Below are 23,020 nucleotides of genomic sequence, written 5' to 3' on the forward strand. Positions count from 1 at the left end.
TTTAATTGGCTATCAACTTGGTAGGTCAATAAGGCCCGTCACACTATAGCGTAAGTTATCAGCGAGTGCCTATTATAGCGGGTACCTTTTTTAGGGGCAAAATCTGGCAAAGTCCAGATACGCTCGAATCCGCTCGAATTCTCGAGCAAAATGTGATTTTCGAACGTTCGCTTAACGAATGATGACCATATGCTAACCGTGTTACGAGCCGATTAAGTAATGAATGAAAGCGAATGCATACAGGCCATCCAACGGATGCTGAGCGGACATGACGAATAACCAGCGAATACCCAACATATGCAAAGCGATAATGCGGCAATCATGACGGATCTCGGCTGACGCACACTAAATTCACCAAATCATTTTGTAACTAGATAAACATAGATATAATTGTACTATCAAAGCCATGAATATATTTTGTATATTATAACAATAAGATTCCACTTATATGCTCCACGAAGAAATGAAGAAACAAACTGGTAATGCATTTTTGGCCAATAAAGCATGAGTTGATTCGTCTCAAATTTTCGGCGTCCTATACGCCTTTTCATTGTCAAGACTCCTGCATGGTGTAGGAGGAGTGGGACGCCGAAAATTTGAGTCGAATAAAACTCATGCTTTATTGGCAAAAAAAAAAAAAATGCCTTACCAGTTTGTTTTTTCATGTATATATATATATATATATATATATATATATATATATATATAATATTATATATACTCTCTCAAAAAAGATCGAGTGAAAATATCCACTCTTAAAGGAGTGAATACCAAAAAAAAAAGTTAATTTAGAGTGAATTTGGAGTGAAAATGTTCATTATCACTCGTTTTAGAGCGACCTCAGGGATCACTCCAAAATCTTCGAGTGATCCCTGAGGTCACTCCAGAATGAGTGAAACGAACATTTTCAATAACAATTCACTCTAAATTCACTCTAAATTCACTCTTTTTTGTATTCACTCCTTTAAGAGTGAATATTTTCACTCGTTTTTTTTTTTTTAAGAGTATATTTGACTTACATTCCAAGAGAGAGAAAGACACACACACACACACACACAGACACTCCTAGGGAGAGAGAGAACGTGTACCATATTCAACCTATGGTTGCGGGAACTCTATTTTAAATGTTCGTAAAGAATGCGCAATGGTTTTTTTTTTTACGCACCATTATGGAAAAAGGACATGATGATCGAATATCATCAGTGTAAAATATGGACATTTTGGGTGATAGATTATTTCCCTTTGTATGGTGTAATACTGGAAGTACTTGATATGATGTATAGCACTTGGCTTCCATATACACTATCAAAGTTTTGATGTGTTTTTGTTCTTCGTATAAATCAGACTATTATTAGATAAAGAACATAACTCTCATGAACACTATCTGTATATAAGTATTACAAAGCCGTTTTTTTATATTTGGTATTACATTTTTGTTTTTGTTTCAAGTAGTATAAAGTCTATGTCACTAACATGGCACTTGGGTTTTGAGAGTGGTGATCAGCATTCTGTGATGTCTACTGTATAGTGCTATTTTCGCAGGTATCTTGCTGTATATGAAAAGCTGATTTTCCAAAGTCTTGTCCATTCAGTGAGTAATAATAATGCCCATATATACACAGCGCATATTCTTAAGGTTAGTGTACATAGAAATGATCAAGATGAATATGCAAATGATCATTCTGAAAGTCTTAACACTTTTATTGTTCGTAATATTTGTCAACATGACGAAACCTGTCGTCTACATCGAATTTGCTGGGCGAATTTGGACGAACGGCGGACGAATCTCTTTTCACCATTATTCAAATCATACTACTACACTATTGTCAACATTGTTAAATCAACTGTTCTTACATCTGCAGAATGTGGTTGTCTGTATATCACTATTAATGTATTGAGAAGATTCTGTTAGTGCACCAGGTATTTTTGCCTTTCATTTTTGTTTCTCTTTATTTTGGTCCTACGTTGCATCCGTGCTCCTCATCTTTACACTCTGTTCAGAATTTGGGACCTATATACGCTTAACAAGCTCGCTTTTAAGTAGGTTCCGTCATATTTCTTTAGCGTTATACATAGAACCAAACGTACGATGATTGACCACTATATGTTTTATTACTGTACATCCAAGCCGGATATTATGATTCACTATGTTTTTATTATATTTGATGTACATTCCTTCATTGAGAAGTATGTAAATAAATTGAAATTGAAAAAAAATTGAATAAGAAACAAACGCAGAGCGAGCAAAGCTTTCGAACAGCGGATGTTACACGAACACAAAGCGGGTTGTCATTCCGTTTGTCATCCGCTCAAGATTTTGGACATGTCCAAAATCAAAATTTGGCTCCGGCGGATCTCTGCGAATCTCTACGAACAGCTAGCGGATACAGCGAATGTCAAACGGGTCACGAACGACGAGCAACGGATGTGAGCGTATTATCTCCAAATTCGGATCCGTTGGGCATTCGTTGGCTCGATCCGCTCTAGTGTGACGGGGGCTTATGAAGGTTAACTTTACGCATGAGCAAACACCTTTGTTTTTGCTATTTCATTAATGTTTGTCACTGTGTCAAATTATCATTGTTATCTTGACGGGCATTTCCAAATGAAAGACAACATGTCAATCTTTGCAACTTTAACTTTTGTGCCTTGGAAGACAAAAACAAATGTGTTCACTCATGCATAAAGTTTTCCCTTTATTGACCTATATAGTCTGATAGCCAATCAATATGTTATAATATAATACATTGATTTTCATCAAAATCTTCTATAATATGAAAAATATGAACCCGAAAAAGTGCATTATACATGTACTTTTTTTTTTGCTGAGTGTCGTTGTTGTCATAATTATGGAGATGAATTACGACAGTATAAAATACCACATTGATTGTTCACAATGATATTCTTTGTTTGAATTCCTAAATTTATGTAATTAGCCTATACAATAATGGTCAAATCACTCAAGAATGTATATAAAACAAGTAAAAGAAATGTGGGTGAGCGTGAAATTCGGTTATTTTCCAGACGGGTTTTTTAGTCTGAGCTGAAATGCTTTGTTGTTGGTCTGTTTATGAAGGGGGGGGGGGCTTTTGAGCTTGTACAAAGTGTTTAATTACCATTCTCCCGATTTATATATATTGATTACCATAATTCTGAAGATTATAATACAACTTTTATGATTTCTTATGTCAGTAATAACACCTTCAAATCTGCTTTGACTTTGTCAGATCATATGGCCGACTATACTTGCCTAATTACAATAATGTCCCCGACACGATGAAGGGCCTAATGTTAATATATATATAGATTATGTCACAATTATTAATGTTTTCTCTTATCGTGTTATGTTTTATTATCCGGTACTATTGGGATGTTGAGTTATACTGCTTTCAATATCAAATGGCATTCCTTTCACTGTTCTTTATAATATGTCATTTCAAATTTTGTCAGTGATGGCGTTATTTATTCTTTTTCCGAGTGATATAGGAGTGCTGTACCTCTGACAAGGCTAACATGGGTAAATAAACTTACTGAGTAGATATATTGATAGATAGGCCTAAATAAATAACTAAATTGTTTTTAAATAAGTTCAATAATAAAACAATATAAGTTTTGGCTTCATTCAAAAGCAGGAAATTTAATATTGTATGCAGGTCGAAAACAAAACAAAAAACTGCATTTACTCTAACACATTTTATACACACACACACGACAACACAATGCTTAGTAATAATTACACAAATATATAATTATACTCTATGCAATGCAAACCAACTTAGGCCTAATACATTCGGGTGTGGCGACGTATAGAGGTCAACATCCGTAATCGTTATAATACCAGTAGGTATGGCGAGCCTCATTAGACAATGAAAACAGCTGTCTCGCGCATGTGCGCAGAACACCATTTCTTGAAGAGTTGACATGGTAACAAGAATCCAGCTTCCTGATTGGCTGTTGCTAAGAGAAGTTGATTCCACACTGAAGTTGCTATCCTAACATCTTTTGTAAAATGGGGCCCAGAACACCATTTTTGCCTAGTTAGCGTCGTTTCCGCGTCGCAGATCTACTCGATGTTGACGCCATGTGAAAGGCTCAATAAAAGATGATAGACGCATGAAGAGATCCCATCATAGTCTTTTTTTTATTTACGTTTTTATTTATTTTGTTTCAAACAAAACATAACAATCAAGTATAAAATCACAACTTGGACTACAGTAAAAAAAAATACTATAGAAATAAAAAAAGTAGTATATACAATAATATACAGTAAATAAAAAAGGTATGGTGATAGACAGCATACAGAAGAAACTCTACATAAAAGATCAGATAAAAAAGTAAATAAACGGATACAATATTAGCAGAGACTCCAACTCTCCCGTTTTCGACGTGAGATCTCCCGCCGAAAACCCATTTTTGCAAAATCTCCCGTTCTCCCGTTTGAGATTTAATTTCTCCCGCCCTGGCTCTTTGTCTCCCGATGGAAAGGATTTCTTCCATATTTCTCTCGTATGTTGAAAAAATAAGCCTTAGATAGCACCAGAGAGCATCTAGAACCCTGGGAATTTCGCGCTTCGCACACATCAACTTTGAGTCTCCCGTTTGCTCGGGGTTTCAGGCGGGAGAATCTCCAGATCAGAAGGTACTTTGGGTTGGAGTCTCTGTATTAGGCCTACGTGATATTGATATTTACGTGACAAAGATCCCATCATAGTTTCTCTGATGGTGACAAAGTTTCGAACCTGCCAGTGCAGTCAAACTGAGTATGGAGATTGTAGGGGAAGCGCTGGTAAAAGATCAAACATCAGGCCTAAAAGTTAATCTAGCAGATAAAAAAAAAAGAGGGGGGAGAATGGTTATCATTATGATAACTGCTCTTTCAGTGCGTCACATTATCGCTACAAAGCTGAGCTATACTTTAAATTGACACATTAAAAAAGAAAAATCTTCACGAATCATGATATAGGCCTACACATCCGTACGATGCATGCGCTTGGCAGCCAGAATGGCGTATGTCGGCTGCTACAGAACATTCTGAACGGTGTCTTTGTACCTTGCAAATACTACTAAAATAAATACAATATTACTATGCATAGGCCTACTGAGTACTGTTTTGACTACCGATACGACTTGAATGTACAGTAGTTACGAACAGAGAAGGCAAAACACTTGGTGATATTTATTTGAAATTGAATCTTCGCGCAATAAAAAAAAAACATTGCAACGGGTTTCAAGTGCTTCAGCCAGGGGGCTTGGTCCTGCCTCCAACATCCCCGCCGCGACCGCAAGACGTACTAGTTCCCCCGTTCCTCCCCTCACTCTCGAAAATCCGCCCATAAAACGTGTACGCTCGGGAGGGCAAGCAAAAAAGAAAGAAAAAGTCGTCCGTATGCACGTACGGATACATGTAATGCAATGGGGAGACAGTGCTCGTATTTATATCATGTCTCATGCCGTGCATGCACTGCCTGTCGATATGGATGTCAGCTATCTGAACGGCATTCAGAGCGAGCGAATGTGTGCGGTCGTCGGACGGCCTCCCTCCCGATCCCATCCAATGCGCCTCTGCGTAGCCATCGGATGTATGACTAAAGTCGCTATCGGCGCGGCGGCGGCTGCTGCACGCTGCCGATTGCAACTGGGGTATGTGGGAAGGAGATCGGAGAGGCATGCATCAAAATCGCTCGTCTGCGCTGCCGTCGAATCTGAAATATTGAATAAAAAAAAAAGAGAAATATGAAATGCAGAATATTTGTAAAATCAACTCTCTGGGATTTTTTATAATCCGAAATAAGATTTCAAATGGGCATGACCGGTTGTGTTAATTTAGTTAAGCGGATGAATTTTAAAGGTCGCAGCATGCGTTTCGGCGATCACTGATCTCTGTCGCGCATGTGTTGTGCATCGATCCGTGCGGCTAGGGCATTGTGACCGAGTGAATATCTGTGGGTTACTTCGTAATTCTCACGAGATTCTACCGAATTGAGGTGTTAGGTGATTATTTTTACGTAAAGGATTATCGGTTATAGATATCATCTATTATTAGGAGTAATATTTCGGCTGAAAGAGCACCGCTAGCTTTGAAATCTGCGATCACAGTAAGTACACGCCTCTCCCCACACCTACCGGTACACACTCGTACTGTATGCATAATTTTCCATTGCACGTTGTCACGTGGAATTTGTGTAGTGTGTGTTTTATACAGGAGCTTGTACTCTCATGTAGGGGTAGTACTTCCTACACCTTTCGGGGCCCAATCTCCCTCAGTCTCCGCCGCTAGAGCTGCGAACTGGCCGAACTCCTCACGTAATACGCTCTAGTCAGATACAAATAATCCTCTCGAAAATGCATGAAGCTTCCGTCGTCCAAGTTCGGTGCAGGGTTCGTGAAGCTGTGAGCTTGCGAGTGAAACGATAGTCCCTTTTTTTATGTTTCTCTTTTTTTTTCGCCCGAGAACATCGAATCTATCTTTGCCCTCTTACGTGTTGATTACGTAGGTCGCACGCAAGTGAGCGACTCCGGCGCGTGGGCGGTGCGACCAATTCGTGATTTCGCTGCTATAATTCGGAATAAAGCTTCATAATGCAAAACCCCCTCACGAATTTTGAGCTGGCTGTAGTCTAAATTTAGTACCTACAGTGTCGCGTGCACAATGTCAGGCCTTCCTACTGGGAATGATGCAAATACTGTTTGAAACACGAATTTGTTTTCCTCTGTATTGCACAGATGTATCGTGGTAGCTTCAGTCCCTCTCGTTGGAATAGTGAACATATCTGTGACCGTATGGATCATTCGGCCCCCGACTGAAAAAGTCGCGTCCGTTTCTTCATGGGGCTGGGATATAGATTGTAGTGTGTGTGATGTGACTGTATATCCAGTGAAATTTGTCAGTGTGTGTGCGGCGCTCAATAAGAGCGCTGCCGGTGAAAGTAATTTTCGTGCAATCACTTTTCTTTTGGGGTGACAGTGACTGACAAAATGTTAATTTTTCCACCCCAAGGCATCTGGACAGTGGTCCTATCATCCGATAGTGGATCAGATAGTGAGGATACAAACCCTGGACCTAAAGTGAAATTTAGCCTGTTGCCCATGACGAGTGACCGGACTAAGAAAGAGGATCTGTCGGCTGCTGCAGTAGCACAATCAGTAAGTGTGTGCCTGTGTTCCCTGTGTGCAAGTATGCTATACAGTGCAATGACTTTTCTTTACATATGGCATTGTTTACAACCCCTCTGAACAGGGGTAAACTGACATTTACTTTATTCCTCCTGTTCCTTTTTGACAAAACAAGCCTGTGGCTTAGCACCAAAAAAGTTAGAGAGTGTTGCAGAATTTTTTTTTTCCATAATCCCATTTCTTCACCCCTAGTTGGCTGTGCATGTGAATCGTGCGCAGTCATATTCAACATATGTTAGGGTGTATAACGAACCATATGGTTGGTACTCGTGCGTTCACTGCATACATTCATAAGGAATAATGACATGCAAGTGAACAAGTGTTCCAAACCAAATCATTTTCATGCTGATGCTGTCATTTATCATCATGAAATGCTTTGGAATTGTTGTTTTTCCCTCTGCAGGGCAAGAGCATGGATTTCATGCTCCTTGCACACATGTGAGAGAACTGCATATGTTTATGTCTGACACCTACTGTCTCCCCCCCCCCCCTTTTGAGATTATGCCTCAAGTCTATACAATACATAGATCAGGGGTCATGATTTAATTGCTGTCTAGATACAGGTCGTCTACAGTATGTTATGAATTAACCCAATAATAGATTGAATTTTTACATGGCATGAAATATTTTCACTAGTGAGTATAGAGAACAGATAATCTCATCTTTTCACACAGCTTTTAAGAATATATTATTTATGGATATCATTGTAATGCATTAATGATTTATAGAAGTTTTGATTAGGCTTTATGTTTTATATAATTTTATTTCTTCATATGGCCTTGGGTATTTTAGATACCTACAGAAAGTAGTTACCTACCTGTAGTATATATGTCGCGTAACTGTTTTGTGGATGATTATTTCTTCATCAAATAAGGAGGGCAATAATTTGAAAATATTTATCCTCCAAGTACAATTTAAGACCAAAATATGCTGTAAAAGTGACTCAAGAGTTTGGTGTCAAAAATTTGGTTGGATTTCTTTTCTATTTGATGGGTAGAATGTGTGTTGGTGCTTCAGGATTCCATGCACACTGTATTAAAATCATGTTTATTAATGCACATCGATACTCGTGAAGCATAATTATTTTGCAGAGACATTGTATGGGAAACGTTTATTGAAGGCATGCGTTGTACAGGTAAAAATACTCACCTGTGACTTTTTTCGTTCTTTGATGCAGTCTTCCACCCCTTCTCCCCCCCCCCCCCCCCAAAAAAAAAGAGAACCCGAAACAGAACAAAACAATAACAACCTGTCAAATGATTCCCTATTGAAGCCAGTTTCTGATCTAAATATTAAACAATTGATTCCCATGTTTACATTGCTTGTGTGCCTGCAGTCGCATTAGGGTGTATTGTGTGAAGCTCAGGTCACCATTGAAGGAAATGTGTTACAAGAAAGCAATGACTACGATGTAAATGCAAGTACATGTAAGAATGCTGTAGTACAAGTTCAAGTTTTGTGGAACTAAAGCAGGTGATACACACATGTACACACACGCATACACACACACGTTTTCTCCCTTAGATTCACTCATACTGTATGTGTTTACAAATTTGGCTTCACAGTAGTACTGATGCCAGTGACAGAGGGTCTTGTACATTAAAATTCCATGCAGCCACCGTATTTGCATTTTAAAATGAGCTACACTGTGTGCCCAAACACTCCGCAATGTGCACACATTATGTGGGATGGCAACTGTGCAATCAAGTAACGTCAAGTGACGGGACCGTTGAAGTGGTCATGACAATGACCTGTACTGGTAAGATAGTGACCTCTGTTGGCAACAGCATGCACAATGCCATGTTTACATGACTTGTGAGGACATATAGGGAGGGATTACTGGCTTCAATTTACTGTACAATGTGTACATTGCAAATCTGCCATGCTTGCTTGCTTGCTCTTCTCGCTCCATCGTACAACTGTAACTTCCTCATCAGAGTTCACTTGAATGAGGCTCTTTCTTTTCTCTGATAGAGATTTTCGTTTTGCTGTGAGGAGAAGTGACATTTTCAAGTAACTGTTGAATGAAATGGTTGGTGGAATTGTATACCGAGTGATGTATGATTGGAAATTGAACTTTTGATACACCTGTATCAGTGAATACATGCTATGAGAAATTAGCTCTGGAGCTTCTTTGCAAGATGTCACAACATACAGTTGGAGCACTTTTTATTTGTTTTGGATGAAAAAAAGAAGAAGAAGATGAATGAAATAGAATTTTAATGAGAGAATCAGGGATGTGTGAGAATATGATGACCTTTTACTGTACAACTTTTGTACGTGTACATCTACAATATCAATTCCGAGGTAATCAAGGAAAGTCATTGAAAACTGATTCTTTTATTTCACAGGCAAAACTTTTCTAACTACCAAGGGGTGTGAACTTTTATGTACATAATTCGTTTAAATCATTAATATTTTGTTCTTTTCCATTGATCTCATTGTCACATACAGTATGTTCTTCTTTTGAATTGGATGTGATTTTTTATTTTTATTTTTTCATAATGGAAGTTATTAGTCTTTGTCAAAGAGAAACAAATGTTGTGGTTGAAGTAAATGTTCTGCAAGTGTAATTGGCACATGTTGAAAAAAAAAAAGAGTCTGACAATTTCATTGTATCATAGCATGTCAAATGTAGTCCAATATCAAAACCCACCTGTTGAATACGGCAATGGAGGCTGAACAAACTGATAGTAAACCTTGTATGCTATATGAGCTTGAAATATCATGCAATCTATTTCCCAAAAAAACCATGAGTAGACCTGATGATGGAAATTCTAAAGCTCATCCGCGCTTATTGTCTCAATTAGTTTACTCTCAATATTTACAGGGTACAAATATGCCCCATGCATCATTGCGGATCAGCAATGTTTTGATTGGATACATGATGTGGCAGACAACCTTGTACTGTATGTTCTGCGCGAATGCCAATCAATGCTGTCAGACTGTGTGAACAGTAGTTTCCAAAGACAAACTAACAAACAAACAACTCCCTGTATTCCAGGCTGGGTCTTCCCTGTAATGAAAAAGAGAATGTATGTATAGTACGGTACTGAATTGGTATTCAACATTTTCAGATGTCTATATTTGGAATTACTTTTTAGGAGGGGAGGGATTATTTCATTGTCTGTGGTATATACTGTATACACATGTTGTGTACAAGGTTTTAAGTCAATATGTGCACTGCTGATCTACTCAGACACTATACAGTACATAGTTGTACAACGGTATTACACTTTGAATGTACACCATGAAATTTGACGAATAGCCAGAAAGCAATCTGATACTCTCAGTATTTGATTCACTTTGCAAGTGATGTTTGGAAACGTGCAGGGGACAGCTTACAAATGTAGCTGCAACATACATGTTACACTGTGCTCTTTTCCAATATTGGGACTTGATATTAAAAGCAGTGATATGATTTCAGGGCTTGGTACACTGTATACACTAAATTATGAATGGATTCCCATATATGCATAATCTTTTCTAGCCCAGCAGTACAGCATGTGTTTGCTAACATTGTTTAATGAATTTGTTTGTTGCTTCCTTGTTTAGATACACTTGTAGCTATGTCATTCTGCAAGGATGACTGGACTACATTTAGTATCAAAAATATACAGCTATTGTATATGATGTTCTAATAGATAACAATGTACAATGGCATGCTCTGGCACAATTGGGAGATCTATGGGAAGAAGCAGGTGGCATCATATCAACAAAGAATTGTTGCTTCAGTCATATTGGCTTTCCATAAACTAGATTTAACTCTGCTTTGTTTTATCGTAATTTTTTTTTTTTTAATCATCTACTTACATGTAACTGTGCTCCAAGCTCACAACACTGATGTTGCAAAAGTAACCCAGTCATCAGTTTAACATGTTTGTTAATTGTGTTGATACAAGGTATCAGGCAATTGCCAATTTTGAGGTGTCATTTAATTTTGTTGTGGCCTGGTTGTGTGATCGTCTGATTTTTTTTTTTTAAATTGTTTGTTTTGTTTATACCTCTGCATTGTATTGGATGGCAAAGTTATATACCACAGGCATTGCAATAATGTGTGTTCCATGAGTGTAACACTCAAGGTGCACTTAATACAATGTAGTTAAAACTGTAAAAAAATAAAAAATAAATGAATAAAAAAAAAAAAAGAGGCGAGGTGAGCCTAACCTCATCTACATACAAAAAGTTGTATTACATTGGCCTGTATACCAATATTCTTGTTGGTAGTTTTCAGTGCACACCGAGTACCGGTACCATAGTTTTCAAAGTACAGTGCACACCATTAGCACAAATACTCCATGAAGATGGTAAGTTTATACTCCATTTACAGTGTACATGATCTTCTACCTCCTGGATTGACACCCCCTCACCCCCACCAGCACCACCACCAGCACCACCAGCACCACCCCCACCACCACCAGGAGCAGAGGGCCGTCCCTCCCTTTTCTTTTCTTTTTTGGCTCACCTGAGCCAAAGTCTAAAGTGAGCTATTTATGATCATTCATCATCCTGCATCTGTTGTGCCTAAACTTTTTACATTATCATCTTCTCTTCTTGAAAACCATGTGATAGATTTTCATTAACCTTGGCAGGTGATGTTGCTGGTGTGATAGGATCTCAATTTTTTCAAGTAGGCACTATGCCCCTTGGGGGACCCCCAAACCCCCAAATTAAGGAAACTCTGACTTCGTCTTCTCTAGAACCAGAAATGATGGACCTTAGTTAGGTGCTATGAGTAAGTACACTTGTACATGGGTGACTGTAGTTTCAAATTTGTTCATGGCAGATCTGGGGATCCCCCCCCCCCCCCAAAAAATAAATAAATAAATAAATAAATAAAATAAAATAAAATAAAATAAAATAAAATAAAATAAAATAAAATAAAAAAAATGAAAAAATAATAAATAAATAAATAAATAATAAATAAATAAAAAAAGAATAAAAATAATAATGAAAATTAAAAAAAGTAAAAAAAGTGAATTAAAATTACCAAACCAACAACAACAAACAACAAACAAGAACAAAAATCTTGGTAATCAATTTTCACATATTTATCTTCTTAAAAATGTGTAGTCAAATTTTCACCAATCTTGGAAGGTATTATTGCGAGGATGATACTTGTAGACTGTATTATCGATTTATTAAGATTTTGTACAAATGGACATCTTGCCCCCCCCCCCCCCCCCCCATTTTTTTAATGGCAGATCCAGGAACCCCCTTGGGGCCAGGAACAATTGGGAACCAGCTTTCACATTCTAATCATATTTTTGAAATGCATGGTCAAATTTTCTACAAGTTTGGCAGGTATAGTAGTTTGTTATCATCATTGTGATAGAATACAAATGGACACTATGCATTCTTTCTTGGAGGTCTCCCAAAGCACCCCCCCCCCCTTTCCTTGCTATGTTGTTCTTTTTAACCTGTTGAGGATGGACAGATTTGGAACATGCATTTTCCATAGACACCTGCCCCAGTATTCTCGGGACTTGTCTGCAATGGGTTAACATACATCACGGGTAAAGTCTGCAAGAATGTGTGGAAAGTGAACTTGCAATACTCGGGTGAGCGCTAGACACAGTCTCCTAGTTTTGAATACCATGGAAACGCATACGATGTGCCGGAAATAGGAGCAACCCTCCTATTGTCAACCCTCCTATTGAGCGCCACCAATATGTTGTATCATACGTGTTGAACAGATCATATTGCAGTCAGTAGCAAGACAAGGGTTAAGCATGCGCAGTACCTGTGATGCAAAACATACAGTTTTCATATGTACACAATGCGTACGAGACCTCTCAATACAGGTTGTATCATGCAATGATGTGAAAGTTTATACTAGGGTATACTAGGGTAAAAGCAGGTCATCATATGCATGGCAGTGGTGCATACAGTGGGTGAGGAAGGTCATATAATGAATTGTTTGCTAGGCACGCTGACACAATGTAGACACTTTCAGTGCAAATGGAGACAGGTGTTTTTTGTCTGCAGCGGCATCTTGGTTAACCCTTTCTGTGCCAGGGACTTTGGACAGTATGTACAAAATAGGCCTACAATGCTAGAAATTGCATTTCCTGTGCCAATTTGATTACATTGTAGCACTCAAAGTACACGAAGGGTTTACAAACCATTTTAAACTCACTCATTGTAGCAATTGTACACTTGTCATAGTAAGATAGTATCTTGAAACATTTAAAATGCTTATGATTGTATTTGTTGTATGCTTTTGAGGACTGCATTTACTCTGTATGCCTACAGGTTGTACCTACATTTAATGTAAAGCAATACAAAAAGTATTGTATCGTTAGGCCATACACAGAGTCTGTAGCATTGGTATTGTGGATCTTATATTTCTGGTAGATCTCTGACTTGTACAAATGTATAAACTTGTATTAAAAAGTGAGTGTGTGTGCAAAGCAATACAATGTGCATCTTAATTGTGACATACTGGACATAAATGACCTTGTTCTGAAGCATTCCCCTGTCTGCTATTGTCAGCACATTATTCAAGGTACCATACAAACTGTCTGTAGTGTGATTCAGAAGAAAACCAAAGGATCTGATTGTTCATGGCTGTAAATGAATGATATTAGCTCTGTTTTTCATTCAGCCTGTTGTGCCATATAATAATAGGATAGCAGAAACAGGGATACCTTCTCAAAAAAATTATGTAATGTTTCTTGATTACAGGGTTGTTTGTACAATACAATTGTACATGTACTGTACTACTGGATGTTAGAATTGTATTTGAACATTCTTTCCTCATTACTTTGTGTTTGTAATATTTCTGATCTACACTGTATTGTATTTATTTCATAGCTGCCAACTAGTTGTACACTGTAATCCAAATGTTCTTTTGCAAGATGTTCTAGGTGCTTCTTTATCAGCAATAAGAAATAATGGTTCTTGATACAAAGTATGATGTTGTTTTCCCCTTCCTGCAATGGAATGGTACTGTAACATGCTTGAACAAAAAAAAAAAACAACAAAAAAACAAGAATTTTTGATTTATTTATTTTTTTTTTTTGTGGGGGGGGGGGGGTGGGGGCTTTTTAAAAATGGGTTTTAGCGACTTGCCTCTGAAATACATGTATGTGATATTTTGCCTCTGGCACATGCTAGTGCTGCTACATTGTACATGTACATACCTCTCGGTTGTCCATCCAGTCACCCACGGTCAAGTTATTTTATTCAAAAGAATCATGTGTAGCCTTGAGAATGATTTGTTGATATTTTGGAGAGGTACTGTACTGTACAAAGATGTACTGTATGCTACACGTATTTAATGGATGTGTGCACTAGTTACAGTGTTAAAGGAGACCTCTGGATGATTTTCAGACTTTTGAACAACTATGAATTACAAGTAAGTACAGAGTTTCAGAATTTATAGTGTTGGATGAGGAAAGAATGTTTTCAAACTTGATAACAAACTGCAATGAACAAGGGTGATGACATTGCAGCCTCACCATAAGAATGCATGAGTTGAGATTCAGGGAAGCAAAACAAAAGGAAGCATGCATACATTCTACACAGGTGAACTTTTTATCAAGTGGTATTGTAATGAATTACACGGCTACATTTCTGAAATATGTGAGCCTCCTATGTCATCAACATTGTTCATTGTAATTTGTTTAAGATTTTTCAGAGCATTGGTTTCTTTGCTCAAAGACCACAATAAATTCCACAAATGTACACATGGAGCTGTTGATTTATATACAAATGTACTACATGATGTGAAATTATGAGAATCGTCTTGAATGCCTCTTTTAACCAATTCTGCTATGTCAAACGGTCAAAGGCCTACAATAGTGTTCTAGCAAATTTGTTTTATACAAGAAATATTATGTCGAAATGAGTATACATGTGGACAGTACTTTTTGTTGACAGTGTTCCCTTTCAGAAGTAATCATTGAGGCTAATTTTGTTTAATATGTAAAGACTCCAACATAGTTGCCGAAATGTTTGTTTGTTTTTTTCATGTATGATAACCACATGTTTTTCGTGAAGTTATTCATTCTAAATGCGAGTTAATATTTGCTACATGTGCATTTAAGTTTATAATGAAACCATTAAACTAAAGATGGGCAACGATACGAGTCACTGCACTCTCAAAGATATGCAATGTTCAGTTTACTCTGCTCTTTCACAAAACAGATATTTTCAGGAGCATACATGTAATAGCCTGAATTCACAAAGCCCTAAATCTCCTTTCTGGTACAGGTACAAAGTTGTAAAACTGCTTTACAATGTAGGCAAGTACTTAATGTATGGGCTTTGTCAACCGCAGCAAACAAGCTTTGTAGTATAGCATGTACTTCATGCTTGTTCTGCTCAAATGAAAAATCATAATGCCATTGGAATTTTCATTACAGTGATTCCTGTGTACTCTTGTGCACTCCTGTGCACTTTAGCCCATTAACTGCTGAGGGTGTTACATATGTACACTTGTATAGTATAACATTGACATCGCATTATTCATTTTAGGGTCACTCACATGATTTGAAGTTATTAAAAAATTTAATATGTTAATTTTTTTTAATTTTTTTTATATTTTTAGTGTTTATAACATGTTATTTACCATTCTGACGAGAATGATTTCAAAACTTTCAAGTGGATTATTCTGTTTTGATGAAAATCAAATGTTAGATCAATATTTTATGCTGTATGTGAAATCTTAATTTTGAAAAATATAATTTTGCACAAAAAATGAAAAATTATGTATCTCAAATTTCGATGTTAAATTTTCCAGTCTTTTCATCGAAGTTTGTAGATACTGTGTAAGTATATTGGAAAGCAAATGAACAAATTTCTAGTGATTTATATCTTCATTTTATGATATATTTGCGAATTGAACAGCATGTCAGTAAGGTCCATGTAAGTGTAGTCCCACATGCTGATATATTTTTCCTGTATACATGTAGTACTTTGTGCTATAAGGCATATTTGTCCCCGCCCAACGAGTTCGAGCAGGGGACTATGAAATGGGCTCCGTACGTGTGTGTGTCCGTGTGTCCGTGTGTCCGTCCGTGTGTCCGTGACCTTTGACCTTTGACCTTGATTTTTGACCCATATCGTACATTGGCTACAAAATGCTACTCCTTCGCCATTTCTAACCCGATTTCGATTCTGTTTGCTTTATGTGATGGCACTAAGTGAGGGCTTCAAAACTTCTTCACAGAATTTTGACCTTTGACTTCTTTGACCTTTGACCTTAATTTTTGACCTACATTTTGTGGTACATTTTGCTACAAAATGCTACTCCTTCACCATTTCTAACCCGATTTCGATTCTGTTTGCTTTATGTGATGGCACTAGGTGAGCGCTTCAAAACTTCTACACAGAATTTTGACCTTTGACTTCTTTGTCCTTTGACCTTGATTTTTGACCTATATTGTACATTTTGCTACAAAATGCTACTTCCGGCGGGGACATATATTACGCACCGCGTAATTTCTACTTTTCCTTGTTTTTTCATAATTTATACACGTGTAGCTCTAATATCTTGTTTTTAGGATGGCACAATTTTTTGATTTATTACGTTGAAAGAAAAAATTACATTCCAGTGAAATATCATGAGTTTTCACGAAAATATCAGCTGATATTTTCACGAAGTTACAAAAAGTATCTTTGGGGCTGCTGAAGTGGCCTTCAGCAGTTTATGGGCTAAACTACATTTGTACTGCTGCATGCTCATATTCTATAGTCTTCCTTATGACTCTTCCTTGATATTTTATATGAGTGGTTGTGTTGTATGATATTGCCAGGGCTTCAACTGCAAAAAAAAAAACCACACCACACAAACAAACAAACAAACAAACAACCCCCCAAAAAAACAAACAAACAAACAAACAAACAAACAAACAAACAAAAACAAACCAAAAAAAAATGTGTCTTGCAAGTCCCGTGGGTAGGCCAAAACATTTTACTGAACAATACAGACAAATTCAAATTGTACAGTGAACATACTGTATTCCAGTCTATCTAAGTAGAAGTGTAATAAATGATAGTGGAGCTACACATACATTTGTACACACTCTGTGATATTTGGAACAGTGTGTGCTTTTTTTCCAGTATAGATTAGGAGAGTCCATTTCATTTGAGTTAGACATCATTTTAAAGCTTGAAGTCTGCTCTTTCAAAATCTGCCCATAACTAAAAATCCGTGTGTGGCTACATGTACAAGTGTACTTTTTGTTGGTTTTGTGATACAGGGTCATATACACTCGGACTATACAGTGTACGTGCATGCATCATGGTGTCTCGAGCCAGCTGACATGAACAAGGAGGTGATGATGACACACAGTACAGTGTCCCATTGATCCACAGATAAATCTTCTCTCTAGTTCCTACTGTATTTACATGCAATAGAAAGAAAGGGGTAATACTCATTTCCTTTGCATCATCAATCTCTGTATATGGCATTGCAGTTGACAATGATGACTTCAAGGGCAGAGGGTTACACAAATGTAGTTGCTTGATGATCAAGTTATAATACAAGTTCTATGAAAATTTGTAGGGAAACAATTTGATTACCAATTTCAGCTGCTGAATAATGTTTCAAATGGTATTCTGTACACTTCTGTGGAAGAAAAGTGCTACGCAAAAGACATGTGTAGCAGTGGTGTAAAAAATGCATCATAGCAAATTGATACATGTACATTGTAAACATGATCATCTTGGCTAATTCATATGGGTCCAACAAATGACACTGTTTGGTAAAGACATGTTGAAATTAAAGTTCCACAACATTCTTAAATATCAAATCCAGTTTTGATGAAAATTTCTGCAGCATTCTGTCTGATTTTCTTACATTTCATGAAGTCATCTTTACAATATATCTTGAGGAATTGCACTTGAATTTATAGAATTCAGTGGAACTTGTCCCACTACTCTGTTACAATGTACATGCCTACCCAACCTGCAACATTAGTCCATTCACACACATCCTAACTATAAACAGTTTTCGTAAAGTCGATTGTTGTGTATGGCCACAAAAAAACGAAACAAAAACAAAAACAAAATCACTAACTGTTATGATCTGCATCACAATGCAGAAATGGGTCCATCTTGATATGTACATTTTTTCAACCCTAGAGATTATTTGTCTTCCGCTGCACAGTATGTGTGAATGGCATGAAAAAAGACCAAATTTTTAATCCCCTGATGCCACATTAGCTCTGGTATGAGAGTGCCTGGGGTCACGCTCTGTCGCAGTTCAGGGATTTAAAGTGCTTCGCTTGCAGACGAATTAGTTTGGCCATGTGCAGCAGGCAGCAAATGAAATGAATTTATGCTACGTGATGCAAAACCTAACAACTCTTGTGAGTGATTGTAATGTCTGGAGATGTAATGATTATTCAGTACCCTCCTTGCTCTTGTACATCACAAATTCACTCCAGATTCAAAGACAGAATATTGACTTTATAGTGGACATTTTTGCACAATCTATGCTGCACTATGAAATGTCACAAAAAGGTTTACGTGCAAATATTTCCTTAGTACATTTTTACCACATGAATTGTTGCAGCTTTTAGTAGAATGTCAAGTGTCAGTGAAAACTGAAACAAACGCAGAGTGTTACCTTTACATTTAAATGTTCAAAGACAAATGAGGAGGCATACAATGCAAGTTTATGTGGGGATTCCCCCACTTTGTCTCGGGAGAGCAGTTCCCCTGTGTTGAGTTCCTTGTGTGCACACTGTGCCTGTACGTCATTATATAGATGATGACTGGCGGGGTAGGAACATACCGAATGTTCCACCCGAAGGGTTTGAAATGATATTATTGAGGGAGGTTATAAGTCCCGAGATGAAGTCGATTATAGCCTTCCGAAATAGCATTTCAAACCTTGAGGGTGGAACGTTTGGTACATGTTCCCGACAACAAATGTCGCCATCTGTTACCATATGGGTTAGTCAAATCACACTTTCGTACGCATTACAATAAATCAGTCATCTGCTTTTTCACGGCAAATTTATTGATATTGCGTAAAAATATGATCGTTCAATCGTTTGGTATCGTTTGTCATTTGTTAAGTGAAAATGTTCGCCCATGGGAGAACATTACAAAAATGTTTTGCCCATGGGCGAACATACATTGTAATCAATGTTCCTCCATCACGTGACTGTGTTTAGCTAATCACTAACCGGTATTTGACTAACCCATTTAATATAATGTACTCCTACATGTGTACATGTAGTAGATGTGCATGTTTGCCTTCCCCAGAAGTTGCACATTTTAATGTACAACTAGTACTTCTACACTGTACTTCTATGTATCATGTTTGCCATTCGATCCATGCACCCTACATTTTGTAATTACATTTTTACAATACATGCCATGAATAGTTCTTGTGCCACAATCTGACTGATTCCAAATCCAAGTCCTGCTGTACTTCACAAGTGAATTATTCCCAATTTGGCCTATGGATTCAATGAATGAAGAAAATCTATTAATGAGTGGTATAATAGATTCTAAACAGACATCTTGTGTGCATCGCATCACATGCTGTTCTGTGTTCTTGGTCCACTGTGAACCCAGCTAAATCACCATTGGGAAAAGCTGGATTCTGCTTCACACTTCAATTTTTTAACGCGAATGTTCACTATGCACGAAACATGGGTCATTTACGTGCAGAGTAGTACTCTACTGCCCAACTCTGTTATGGACTGGTGCTTGTGGATCAAAACTGCAAGACTTCAAGGATGAATCAATCATGTGCACCTTGTAGCTTGTATAGTGTAATGGAGGACATGAGAATTCTGTGTTTGCAAGCGTTTGGGCAACATATGAATTTCCCATTCCCCCCCCCCCATTTTTATTCCTTTTTAAAAAGGTCCTAGATTGTTAAAAAAAAAGAAAAAAAGAAGACATTTGATACACTCTGTGAAACCATATCGATCATGCATTCTGTGATTTCCAGATTTACAATACTACACTGTATTGTATGTTCACTTTCCCCATGTAGGCCTATATGTAGTTTTGTGTAGTTTATACAGGGTAGTTTATTAGTTTGGTGATTTTTGCTCATACTGTAGATACCGTAGCTTGATTGTGCTGGCATTAACATACATGTTTTATTGGTTGAATATTTCTGAATCCATTTAGACGTCTACACACTCGTAGACTTGCTGTTATAGACAGCCCAGTTACCAAAGTTTGACAATTTTTGCATTCAACCACCACAGGCCGTAACAGGCCATTTATCATAATAATGATAATAATCATAATGACGATAATAATAATAATAATAATAATAATAAAAATGATAATAATGATAATGGTAATGATAATAATAATAATAATAATGATGATGATGATGGTGCTAATAATGATAATAATCATAATGACGATAATAATAATAATAATAATAATAATAATAATAATAATAATAATAATGATAATGATAATGATAATGATAATAATAATATTCAAATGATAATAATATTCAATCCTTTGAAACACATAATACCAGATATTCAAATTTATCCATATATCACCAGGCCTCGAATTCGATCAAATTTGGTTCAAGGCCACTTTTTTAGGGGGCACAAATCCACTGAAAAAGGGTACAGTGTACAAGTGAGTTATAAAATCTTGTGGCTGTGAACCGTTTGATTTTGAAAGGGGCATTCCGGCTAGTGATTTGGCTAGGAATTTGATAGTTACGTATTTTCCTGACCAGAGAATGTAAAGGCCCCCTGATTTTTTTTTCAAAGTGTTTTCACTTTCAATGTATGATATCAGATGCACGTACAACACTCCAGTTTCCCTTTGACTGTGTGATGAATTTTTCATGAGTGAATTTAATGGCAGCCTGAGTAGTACACAAAGGACCTTTAAATGACTGAGGTGCATACGCTAAATGGGAAAAGATATTCTGTGTATTGCAGGTTCAAGATGTGTATTATAAATGATCAATTTATTCATTGGAATGTTGCAATGTCATAGATCATTGAATAACAACCATTGCATAAATCACTGTTATTGTTGAGGTTTGGCACCTCTGCATTGCACAATGATTTGTATTCTAAGGTTGACATCTGTCGTATGGGAATTACCATGCTGGGATGGAGCTATGGTGGGTAGTCTATTCACCAGCCTTCTTTCCTGTGTCGGATTTTGTGCTTTGTCTTTATCCTGTACATTCATCCATATGCTCCCTCAGAATATTTGTTAAAGGACAAGTTCACCTTCATAAACATAAGGATTGAGAAAATGCAACAATATTAGTAGAACACATCAGTGAAAGCTTGAGGAAAATTGGACAATCGATGCAAAAGTTATGAATTTTTTTAATTTTTGTGTTGGAACCGCTGGATGTGGAGACTACTACAGCTTGTGAGTCATATGCGTACAACAGTATAAAGAAAATATAAAAGAAAATTCAACATATTTTCACTTTTTTTCGCATAATAAAAGAGCAATTGACTTGCCTCTTTCTAAAGGCAGGGGGAATAATATTACCCATAACATTTATCAGTAACGAGTCAGGGGAATGTGTTCTTTTTTCAAAAGATGGAATTTTGTGAAATTCTCTTTATATTTTCCTTATATTGTTGTACGCATGTGACATCTAAGTTATTCATACACTGCAGTAGTCTTCTCATCCAGCGGGTACTGCACAAAAACTTCAAAAATTCATAACTTTTGAACGGATTGTCTGATTTTCCTCACAACTTTCAATGATGTGTTCTACTAATATTGCTACATTCTCTCAATCCTTATGTTTATGAAGGTGAACTTGTCCTTTAAGTTGTGCATTCATGCCAGTATCAGCATCTTTGAGTCATGATCTGTGATATTCATTGATGAGCTTCACTGAAACCAAACACATTTGGCATTTTGCATTTTCAGAAAATAATCAAAGTGACTTGGCTGGAGACCAGCCCTGTGCGTATATCATTTGCATTAACAATCCAGGTTACACCCTGTGGCAGCATGTGACATTAGTACGCATCCCCTTCTTGCAGTGTGTGAGTGTAGTGAGGATCACCAGAAGAAACGTCTGTGTGTACATGGGTACATTGCACATGTATGTATGCATGTCATGCTTGCCGAATGCTGGTTTTGACTGAGTGCTCCATGAGTGCTATTAGAAAGATAAGGAACTGCCAGTAAATTTTATGCCAAGTGCATGGTAAGTCAATGAATGCTTCTTTTATTGCAAAGGTTGTCTAAGTGTGCCCCCCCCCCCCCCCCCCCCCGATATCAGACGATATTGGGTTTGTGCTTGATATTGCAGATGTGTGTTTAAGAGGTTAAGAAGCCACCTACATGTACACTGTACGCTATATATGTGCTGTATGAGATAATCACAAAGAGATTGCGACATGATCTTGTGTGGATGCAGCCAGCATAGAGCCATAGATTATGTTGTACACAGCACTGCGTATTGGACCACATGTGCACAGCACAGTATGTGCACCTCCCATCTCTACAATGTACAAGTGTGCTGTCTTTGCCATGTTTCCTATGGTGTACAGTGTACTTCCTGCCCGGACGGCCAGGCCATTGGTACAGTACACAAGCATGGCAGCAGGGTTTGCCACCGTTCGCTGTGGTTTTTGATGTGTTGTTCATACCTACTCATCATTTCATTACATTGTAGCTTGTATGATCCTGTCAAATTTACAGCTGCCATATAAATGTGGCATGCCCCACATGATATTTGTGGAACCTTTGTTGTTGTTGTTGTTGTTGAATACTGTGCGAGCTAAATTTTGCAAATCCCCTGTAATCATAAGATAACAAGGTGCGAATATAAAAATACATGACAAAAAAAAAAATGTGCAAAACTATTACAGAAACAAATTATAGCCATGACCGGGTTGGATCACACATGCCTAGT

At 37.3% G+C, this 23,020-nt stretch overlaps 1 protein-coding gene across 1 annotated transcript in view; it reads left to right on the forward strand.

Moving 5' to 3' along the window:
* Window positions 1-5,932: 5,932 nt before the first annotated feature.
* LOC139726607 (uncharacterized) overlaps window positions 5,933-23,020 on the forward strand; it is a gene marked incomplete at its 3' end in the record, with an annotated part of 59,041 nt that continues 41,953 nt past the window's right edge. The window contains exons 1-2 of the mRNA XM_071637597.1: window positions 5,933-6,095; window positions 6,998-7,143. Of these exons, the coding sequence (XP_071493698.1) occupies window positions 7,087-7,143 (57 nt within the window). The remainder of the gene's footprint in view (window positions 6,096-6,997; window positions 7,144-23,020) is intronic.

Source organism: Diadema antillarum, unplaced genomic scaffold (assembly GCF_040938485.1).
Source record: "Diadema antillarum isolate AM-2024a unplaced genomic scaffold, OU_Dant_1.0 seq00000093_RagTag, whole genome shotgun sequence".
Taxonomy (NCBI): domain Eukaryota; kingdom Metazoa; phylum Echinodermata; class Echinoidea; order Diadematoida; family Diadematidae; genus Diadema; species Diadema antillarum.